We start from the raw sequence: 10568 nt of genomic DNA on the forward strand, positions 1-10568 counted from the left end.
GAAACCTTGTCTCAAAAAGCAAACAAAAACCATTAAATTTGAATCCAGGTGGTACATGCCTTTAAGCCTAGTGCTTGGAAGGCAGAGGTAGGTGAATCTGTGAGTTCAGGACAGCCTGGTCTACAAAATGAGTTCCAGGAAAGCCAGGGCTGTTACACAGAGAAATCCTGTCTCAAAAACTAAAAAGCCAAACAAAAAAAAAACCCCACCATAGTTAACAAAATAAGATAAGGAAATACATGATTACAATTCCAGAAAATCAAGATTGGACATCAAACACACACACCACCCAACTCTCTTCATATCCTTTCTCCAATGTGAAATGAAGGTACTTGTAATTAACCAGGGTTTGGTAAATTATAGTTAAGAGGCTAAATTCTTTTTATTGGAATTCAGCCACTCCCTTTTGTTTCTGTATTATCTATGGCTGTTTTCCAGAAACAACAGACTAACAGCAGGGCTAACACAGAATACAGGTCTCTATGAGACCATGGGTCCCACAAACTCTAAAATATTTACTGTTTGTTCCTTTAAAGGATTAAACTCCCAACTCAATTCTAAGCCAACACACAAGGAAAACATGGTTTGAAAATACACAATTAAGAACATCAATATAATATAATCTCAAGATACTCTATAAGATTACCTTGTGTCCAATGCCTAGTTATCCGCTAATTTTCCTTTTTCCTGACACCTTTATAACCTTAAAATTGAACAAGATCTGCGACACCTGAGGTCAGCAGCTAGGTTCTTAGTTGTGAAACTCCTAAGTCTGAAATTCCTAGCATTTCCAGCACTGTAGATATTCTAGACTTTAACCTTATTCCAAACTCATGACACACCCTGAGAACTGGCACCTTGTGGTAATGCAGAAGTGGCCAAGGAATCTGTCAGCTAAATACAGAACAGACACAAGGAGCCTAGGAATAACAAAGGACAAAAGAAGAAAAGCTGTAAATCTGTCCAAAAGAACAATCACACTACTGTCTCACAGTCTAAATGCCATAATATAGAGTGACCCTCTAAGGAGACCTTGGATATGCTAAACAAAATGGGTTAAATTCTCTCCCTTCAACCACTTCCAAAAGTGAGACAGGTAATGGTGGCTCACACCTCTGACCCCAGTACCCTGCTGAGACAGACAGAATGAGTTCCAGGACAGTCAGGGCCACACAAAAATAACCTGTCTCAGAAAAACAAACAAGAAAAACATTTAGTTTCATGTCTACCTTTGTGCTGTTATAAACTATCACCTTTCGCATATCACCACTGCATTCTTATTTTCAGATTATGTCCTCCTGAAGTTGTTGAAATTAGGAGCAGCGGGGCTGCGTCCCCGGCACCTGGCCGCCCTCATGGCTAGCTTATGCCCCGAAATAATTACACGGAAACTGTATTCTTTCAAACACTGCCTGGCCCGGCTAGTTCCAGCTTCTTATTGGCTAGCTCTTACATATTGTTCTAACCCATTTCTAATATTCTGTGTAGCCCACGAGCTGCCTTACCAGGGAGGATCTTAACCTGTGTCTGTCTGGAGCGGGAGAATCATGGCGACTCCTCGACTCAGCTTCTTTTTCCCAGCATTCTCTTCTGTCTACTCCGCCTACCTAATTTTCTGTCCTATGAGGGCCAGGCAGTTTCTTTATTATTACAAGACCCACCTCCATCATGAAGTAGTTTATGCTCATGGCCAGGTGATGTTACCACTCATTTCTTCTTAGAGAATAAGCTGTTAAGATTACTAACCGGGGACTCCAGTGTTCCACCCTACTACCTTCTACTAAAACCATTTATTCTGCCTTCTAACCCAGATTTAAGCATCTTTTCATGAAATCATGGTTTGTCTGAAAGTAACATTTTCATGAGAAATTACAATGGAAATCTGAAAGAATAAAGGAATGATAATTCAAAAAGATTCGTTCTAATGAGGAAGAGTAAAAAAGAACAGATTCCAGTTTTAGCTTAGCAAAACACAGCAAACTCATGGTTCCACTTAGTGAATAAGTCTGAAAAAACATAAAGTGGAAGCAGATTATAGTGGTATATTTTTTTTGTTTTAATAAAGCTTGCCTGAAGATCAGAGTGCAGAGCTAAGCTACTACTCAGCCACAAAAGTCAAGCAATGGTAGCACACACCTTTAATCCCAGGACTAGGGAGACAGAGGCAATTGGATCTCTGTGAGTTCAAGGCCACTCTAGGCTACACAAGATCGAGTCTGTCTAAAAGAGAAACTGAGCTCACACAAAGCTGATCCCTGCATTTGGGATCACATGCCTTTATAAGGCCAGCACTAGCAGGTGGAGACAGGAGCGATATGGCTGGGCACAGAGGGGAATATAAAGGGAGAAGAGACAGGAACTCAGTAGTGTGGAGTCTGAGGTTGGTGGAGAGTACTGAAGGATCGCCCTTTTGGTCTGAAGATTTGGTAGAGGTAAAAGGTCTCTCTAGTGGTTGGCTGCTCTGCTTTTCTGACCTTCAGATTGAACCTCAATTATCTGTTTCTGGTTTTATTATTCATGTTACACAGATAAGCCGTTACAAATGTATTTCACAGGGATTAGCTAACAAATCCAACAGAAATAGCTTGTTACTATTTCTAGTCATAATTAGGCAACAGAATAGAAAGAACATAGATTCTGGGGTCAAATAGACTTCAGTTCAAATCTTGGTTTGACTACTTTGTAAAACTCTGCCAAAAGAAAAATTTCTAGATTCTTGTGTTATTCTAACATGCTTAAAGACCCAGGTTCTTTCCTAACATTTGATAGACATCAAACAAGAAAAGGTATTGACAAAAGTTTTCAATTAAAAACTAATCTTGGGTTGGAGAAATGATCCCATGAATAAACATGTCTTGTCACATAAGCATGACAACTGGAGTTTGGATTCCCAGAAATTACATAAAAGCTGAGCAGATGAGGCAGCATTTGGGAGGTAGAGACAAGAATACTTGGGGTAAGCAGGCTACCTAGACTAGCTCAGTCATTGAACTCAGTAAATAAAGTGGAGAGCGATCCAGAGAGACATGTGATGTCCTCTAGCCTCCAAATAGGGATGCGGGAGCACATGTGAGCATACATACACACAAAACAATAAAAACAATAATCATCTTTAGGGCTGGGTTACAGTTCCATGGTAGAATACTTGCCTAAAATGCATGAGGTCCTGGCCTCAATCACCAATATTGCAAAAATAAAAACAAACCCATAATGGTTATTCTCAAGCAATTTTAGCATTGTTTCTTTATATAAAACAGCTATAAAGATAAAGTAGCTCAGCTTTTATTTAATATCCATATGGGTTCCCAGGTTAACCAAAAAAGAGCAAGATTCTTGTAACAACATCAGCACTATGCTTCCTTGTCTATTAACAAAATGTGTATGGTGAACTAAGAGGTTGGATTAGCCCAGGTACACAACAGATCAAAGTTATTTCAACTAGTCTGTTGTTAATGTAAATCTAAATGTCAATGGGGGACCCTGTATTCCTAGTACCTTTCAGAGATAAAACCATCCGAGGACACCTGGGCTCCAAGTACTTCTTGAGGTCATCCCAGGCCTTTTTAATAGCAGCATAATGGTTAATGTATCTTCCTACATCTGAGTAAGTAGCGATGAAGAGAGATTTCCAGCACTGATTCTTCCGGGATTTCTCTTCCCTAAATAGATTTAAAAAACAAAACAAAACACACACAAGATTAAGAAAGCTTTTAAAATGATTTTTAACATATCTTTTTCTTTTCCTCTGCTTTTTGAGAGAGGGTCATATATAGTAAAGGTTGGTCTTCAATTAGCTATGCACCTAAAGATAGCCTTGATTTTCATGCCTCTAGATGCCAAGTACTAGAATTAGAACTAGAATTAGAAATGTGTACCATAAACTTAGCTTAGCACATAATTTTTGATACTTACCAACACACCTTTAATGGAAGTTTGTAGTAACTCTGCCTTTTTATTTTCTTAATTTATTTTAGCTACAAAGAGAACTAGATAATGAGAAGTGATGGATCAAAAACTTTAATAGTTACTACTATTCTGTCATGGTAGGGTTATTTATCAGTCACTACTTTCTACATAATTTCCCCCAAGTTTCCCATTTCTTAACAAAATATGTGAATAGAATATCAGTATAAATTTCAACTTACTCCTAAAAATACATCAGTTAAAAAAACAAACTTTTTTGAGACAGTCTCATGGCTGACATGAACTATAAGTCCCCGGCCTCTAGGTTGTAGGTGTGTGCTACGGAACCTGGACTCAATTATGAATATAAAAAGCACAAGTAGGGGGGCTGGAGAGACGGCTCAGCGGTTAAGAGCATTGCCTGCTCTTCCCAAGGTCCTGAGTTCAATTCCCAGCAACCACATGGTGGCTTACAACCATCTGTAATGAGGTCTGGTGCCCTCTGCTGGCCTGAAGGCATATACGCAGACAGAACATTGCATACATAATAAATAAATAAATAAATAAATAAATAAATATTAAAAAAAAACAAAAACAAAAATCACAAGTAGTTGTCCCATTTTTGAGAATATTTAGAACCCAATGGCATAATATTGCTCTAGCACATCTACATTGATCAAGCCAGAGAATCTTAAAACAAATACATGATTCATTATCTTTTCTTGCTTTAATTATACAAACATTTATTGTCTACTTGCCTACTAAGAACATTAGAAAATGCACTTTTCTCTCCTTCAAAAAGTGGATAGTCTGTCTAATCATGAACAAAGAACAAAATGTTAACAGAGGATAAGCAACCACAAAGGGTACTTGAAAGTACTGTCAAATGGGCTTAGATCTTTTCCTGCAGAAGACGTGGAGCCACTGAGGGCTTAAGGGGAAGTTGAAAGGGGAGAGTTGAGGCTGTGGTTTAGGATGCTGCGGTAGACTTAAGGGAGAAAACCAGGACCATTCCAGATCATTCAGAAGACTTAGGGAGGTTCTGAAGCTGGAGAGAGGCCATAGACTGAAGAACGCTGTGGTACCCAGGTGGGATGAGTGCGGGTGGAGACTGGACGTGCTAAGCTAGGGATTCAGGTGAGCGCAGGGATAAAGAAAGACTTAGGATGACTCCTGACTCTGGCCTGGATTCATGGATGGGTGCTACAATGAAAACTAGAAAGGTAGAATCAAAGGTTTAGATATAAAGGAAAGAATAAATCAGAGAGCAGGGGTCATTTTGGTTTTTTGAAACAGTACATGTAGTTCAGGTTAGCCTCAAACTCAGAATCCTCTACCCTAGGTATATACCACCACACCTGACTCCATGTGTGTGTGCGTTCTGTTTGGTTTCAGTTTGGTTGGGGGAAGGGGCGCAAGGAGGGCATAAAGCATCTTTTTGTTAATATGTATCATTAACATAAATATGTACAGCTATCAACAAGGCTGGGGGTTGTAAGGCAACTGCAGAATGCTTGCCTAGCATGAGTGAGGTCCTGGGTACAATACCCAGCACTGTAAAAATTGAGCTTGGGATTTTTTTTTAAAGTCTTGAGAAACCCTGTCTCATAACAAACAAAACAAAAAATAGTCTTTAGTTCTATGCCTTTAGAAGTTATTTATGGAAACTCTATTATTTCCAAATCCTTATACTTCGGGCCCGTGATTTATAGATTTTACAAATGCCCCAAAGTGAAGAATGAGGATATACTGACACTTAGAATTCCTCCTTCCTCATTCTTCCTCCTCCCAATGCTTGACAGCTGTTCCTAACTTTTCCCCTGGCAGAACTAATGCTTTCAGCTTCAATAAATATACTTAGATCAAGGCCAGATTGGTCTACAAAGCCAATTCCAGGAAAGCCAGGGCTACGCAGAGAAACCCTGCCTTGAAAAACCGAAGTATATTATATACTAAATATATTAACTATATTAATTATATATACACATATATACATACACTTAGAACCTATAGTTCTCTACCAACTTTAGCAGTCCTGACTTCCCACAACTGAAGAAATATGTTAGGTATTCCTGCTTTTCCTTCTACTTCTCCTAAATCTCACTGTCATCTTTTTTTTTTTTTTTTTTTTTTTTGGTTTTTCGAGACAGGGTTTCTCTGTGGCTTTGGAGCCCGTCCTGGAACTAGCTCTGTAGACCAGGCTGGTCTCGAACTCACAGAGATCCGCCTGCCTCTGCCTCCGGAGTGCTGGGATTAAAGGCGTGCGCCACCACCGCCCGGCCTTCTCACTATCATCTACATTTTATTCTGGCAATTTGTTAACTTTGACTGGACCACTAGTAGGAACTAGGGCTGGAAAGGAAAACCAGTGCATGGTAGTGCTATGGTAGTCAAAGGTCAGGATTCAAAACTATATATTCTACACTAGAGTCTGGGAAGGGGAGAAAAAAAGGGGGGTCAGAGGGTCACTGGAAAACAGAGTTAACTAGAAAGGGAAGTATTAGTAGACAATGGCTACAGTTTACTACAACTTACTATGTTGTATAACTATAAAGAAATAAAAAGAAGATGGTAGAAAACTCCAAATACAGTAAAATGATACACACTTAAGGAGCAGGAAATACTAATTAGCCTGACTTATTATACACTGTAAATGTGTATTGAATTACACTTTATCCCATAAACACGAGCAATTATTGAGTGTCAATAAAAATTACTCTAGTGCAGCAATTCTCAACCTGTAGGTCATAACCCCTTCGGGGGTTGAATGACCCCTTCACAGGGGTTGCCCAAAACCATCCCGCATATCAGGTATTTACATTATGATTCATAACAATAGCAAAGTTACAGTTATGAAGTAGCTATGAAAAAAATTTTATGATTGGAGGCCATCACAACATGAGGAACTGTATTAAAGGGTCACAGCTTTAGGAAGGTTGAGAATCACTGCTCTAGCGCCAAGCATGGTAGCTCACCCTTGTAATGCCAGCAAAGAGGCCAAAGAGGCCGGAGCAGAAGGACTGCAACAAGGTCAAGGCCAGCCCGGACAAGAGAATGACAACAATGAAAAATTTATTCTTAAAACAAAACAAAACACCTACACCATAGCCTACACCCACCAAAGACCAAGCGGTCATAGAATACTTACTCAGTTATCAGCCAGTATTTTTTGCAATGTCTTCTCCACAATGGATCATGAGTTGAAAGTTGGCTAAGTCTTCGACTGACATAGCAACAACTGGCAGGAACCAGATTCAATTAGTATAAAAGGAGGAAAAATTAAAAACAAAGATTAAAATAGTCATTGTTAAATTTTGTTTGCTTCTCTTTATTTTTCCTATTTCCACTTACTATCTACATAGCTGTAATGCAGTATCTCTGAAAATCTACTTAATGTATGAGTTAATATAATTGCCCTGTGAGCAGTAAGGAGAAAGTAGCATATTCAAACTAAATTCCCGATAGAGTAATACAGTTTAATACAGCAGCCAAGCACATAAGTACCAAACCGTTAGGGCCTGGCAACAGGTTGGACACTTGGCAAAGTTGGATTGTACTGGGCAAGAAAAAAGCTGCAGTGTGCTGGATGAGTCTGTAGACAAAAATAGTGTTCAACGCCACTCATTTCCACAAACATTTATGGAGGAGTCATGTCACTTCCGTTTAAAATTCTGATTACTACCTAAAGCTCTGAATTGAAATCTGCTCTTAAAAGAACTACATGATCTCACCAGACACCCTTCAGGCAGCCTGCCTGTTAGTCATTACCACCTTCAGCACAGCTTTCTCGTTTTTCTAGTTGAACAGGCCACACTATTGTTTACAGACCCCGAGCCTCTCAACACTGCTCCTTGCGCGAGGACTGAACTGCACTCTGCCACACTTCGGATCACCCACCGAGTTAGTCACCTCAGCCTCCACGTCCCAACAGTACCACATATGGATTCCTTCCTAACGACTGTTCTGCACTTATCTGTTTCCATTTTTGTCTAAGACGGAAATGTATTTAAGCTACATCTTTAAAAGATCATATTTCCAATTCACTATTGTATGCCTACATTTAACTGACACATGGCAGGCACTCCAAAATATTGAGTGAACGAATGAATATAAAAATAAACAATCCTTCCAGTCTAGAAGCGCACACAGTTATGACGAACTGTAGCTGAAGGAAGATGGTAGGAGAGTAAGGGTGCCAAGCTGAGCAGAGTGAGTGCTCCGGACAAGAAGCAGAGCTTACACAACAATGTGCGAGTGTGTGGTGTGCCGCCTGACATCTGCTCTAGCTAGAGTGGACTGTGCAAATACGATAATGGAGGAAGGCCCGAGAAGCCTTAGATAAGAAGCTAGATGATAAGGGCCTTAAACACTGCAGATGTTCAGGGCACAGTCTGCAAACAGGGCTATTGCGGGCTTTTAAGAATGACAGCCAGGTTGTCTTAGGAAGATAGCTCTGGCAGCAATCAAAGACAGAAGGCTGTCAAGATCAGTTATAGCTGGAGAGTATTTGAGATGAATCCATTTGAGTAGGACAGCCTTTCTTACAGAAAAACTTTCTCTGTTTTAGTACAGGCTGAGTAGGGGAGAATGTGTTTTCTGGACAGACAAAAGTGTGAGCAGGTACGGGTGGAGGCCATAACTTAAAATCCAGGACATACCTCTGCCACCACTTAGGTAGGCCAACCAATCTGTAACTCCAGGAAGTCCATACCTCTAAAAGGCCCCTAAAACCTGAGGTCACAATCATCAAAGCACTAGGATCCAGTAATCAATCAAAAAACAAAACTATCTTTCCCATAGGAGACGGCCTTTTTACCACCTCTACAAACACACGAAAGCACAAGAAACCCTGGCCATGCTGTTAAGGATGTAAACAATCCTAACATGGGGGTGGGGTGACATGGAGTGGGGTAGAAAGGGGGGCGCAGCTGCGCCATTTCTTCCTCCAACGTAAACAGTCCCGTTCTCTGAAAGAATTGAGTTTTTGGCCACTCTCACTAGCATGCCCGGTGTTTCTTTTTGGAGTAAACGTTGGTAATCTGGGAAACCCTGAGGTAACCGCAGTCAACCTGTAAGGCCTCACCGGAAGTGGGTGACAAAACTCAAGATCCAACCACCCACCGTAAAAAGGGAAACTGACAGCCAAAAAAAGTCGCAAACACAAGAGAAAATGCATGCTGCCGGTGACCACGGTGGCACCAAAGGGAGTCAGAAGGTCGCAGACCTCCTCGCGCGCGTTCTACACTGCCCACGTGGGCTCTGGTCACCCTGGATCCCAGGCCCGACAGGGATGCTCGTGGGCCGGGACAGTGGCCTTTCCACGGAGCCAGACCAGGTCCCCAAGGGCCAGAGAGTGTCCGCGGCGTGCCGCACCAGGGAGCCACCTCTCTCCTCGGCAAACCGGCCTAGCCAAGGCTTGAGGGAGAGGGCGCCAAGTCCCCGGGGACCTGGGCAGGAGTGGGGCCTGGATGCCCGGTCCCCTTCTCCGCGTCTCCCCCCAGCCCCCGCCGTGGCTCTGCAGGATAACGGCTGCCCTGCAGTCACCCCCTGGTGCGGAGGAAGCCCGCGTCCAGCCAGCGACCCTGGGCCTCCTTCCCTGCCTCTTTCGCCGCTTCCTTCCACGTTCCCACCCCTGCCATGAGCGCCGCCCCATTACTTGATCAGGTCCCTGTAGTCGACGAAGGATAAGATGAGCAGAAGGGGGTCGGTGGGCAGCGACTCCAGGGTCAGCGGCGCCGTCTCGGCCTCCACGGCAGCCATCTTGCCCTGGCCCGCTGCAGCCTGGCACCACCCCGGCCCCGCCCCCGCCGCCCGAACCGTTCCACGGCGCTTGCACAGGTTAGTTATGTAACTGTCGCCCGGCCCCGCCCCCTTGGGCCACGCCCACCCCGCGGCCTGTGTCCCGCCCACTCCGCGGCCTGTCTGCCCTGCTGGGCACTGCTGGCTGGCGCTGTGTCTGGTCTGCTGCTGCGCATTTCCCTTCCCATCCCGTCTCCTAAGGTTAGCTAGAACCCTGCCAATCGTTCCCGAGTCTTCTCTCTCTTCTTCCTGCCATTTAATATGTGCTATCCTCCAAGCCTCTCCCTAAACCTGACACTAATCATCCCGGGCCTTTGGGTCCCAAACCCATTACTTCATTTCCAATCCAAGATCTTCAGTTGCCTGACTCCTCCGCCCCACCCCCATCTACACTCTGCTTTGCGGCTCTGAGCCCTTTCTACTGCTACCGAAGGAATGGCAGAGACACACAAGGAAAGGCACTCCAACTTCAAAACAATCGGGAGGTTAGCATTCGACCACTGCCCACAAAGCAAAATGGACCTAAACATAAAAATAATCGGCCGGGCGGTGGTGGCGCACGCTTTTAATCACAACACTTGGGAGGCAGAGACAGGCAGATTTCTGTGGGTTCGAGGTCAGCCTGGTCTACAAGAGCTAGTTTCAGGACAGGCCTCAAAGGTACAGAGAAACTGTACGGGTGGGGGAGAGGGGAGAACAACAGAAAAAAGGAAAATCCCGGGGGCTGGAGAGATGGCTCAGAGGTTAAGAGCACTGGCTGCTCTTCCAGAGGTCCTGAGTTCAATTCCCAGCAACCACATGGTGGCTCACAACCATCTGTACTGAGATCTGGCGCCCTCCTCTGGCGTGCGGGCATACATGGAGGC

The 10568-nt window shown here is 43.2% G+C and overlaps 1 protein-coding gene across 2 annotated transcripts in view; it reads right to left on the reverse strand.

The window, feature by feature from the left end:
* Fbxo3 (F-box protein 3) overlaps positions 1 to 9727 on the reverse strand; it is a 30650-nt gene extending 20923 nt beyond the window's left edge. Inside the window, exons 1-3 of one of the 2 annotated variants that reach the window (XM_050147106.1) lie at positions 9560 to 9726; positions 7052 to 7141; positions 3496 to 3659 (exon numbers count right to left, since the gene is read on the reverse strand). In XM_050147106.1, coding sequence (XP_050003063.1) covers positions 3496 to 3659; positions 7052 to 7141; positions 9560 to 9663 — 358 coding nt within the window. In that variant the 5' untranslated portion in view covers positions 9664 to 9726. Of the gene's footprint in view, positions 1 to 3495; positions 3660 to 7051; positions 7142 to 9559 lie in introns of both variants that reach the window. The other variant, XM_050147107.1, reaches the window with a different exon arrangement.
* Positions 9728 to 10568: the final 841 nt, after the last annotated feature.

The sequence above is a fragment of the Alexandromys fortis genome, unplaced genomic scaffold, assembly GCF_014885135.2.
Source record: "Alexandromys fortis isolate MF-2015 unplaced genomic scaffold, M_Fortis_MF-2015_v1.1 scaffold_12, whole genome shotgun sequence".
NCBI classification, from domain to species: Eukaryota; Metazoa; Chordata; class Mammalia; order Rodentia; family Cricetidae; genus Alexandromys; species Alexandromys fortis.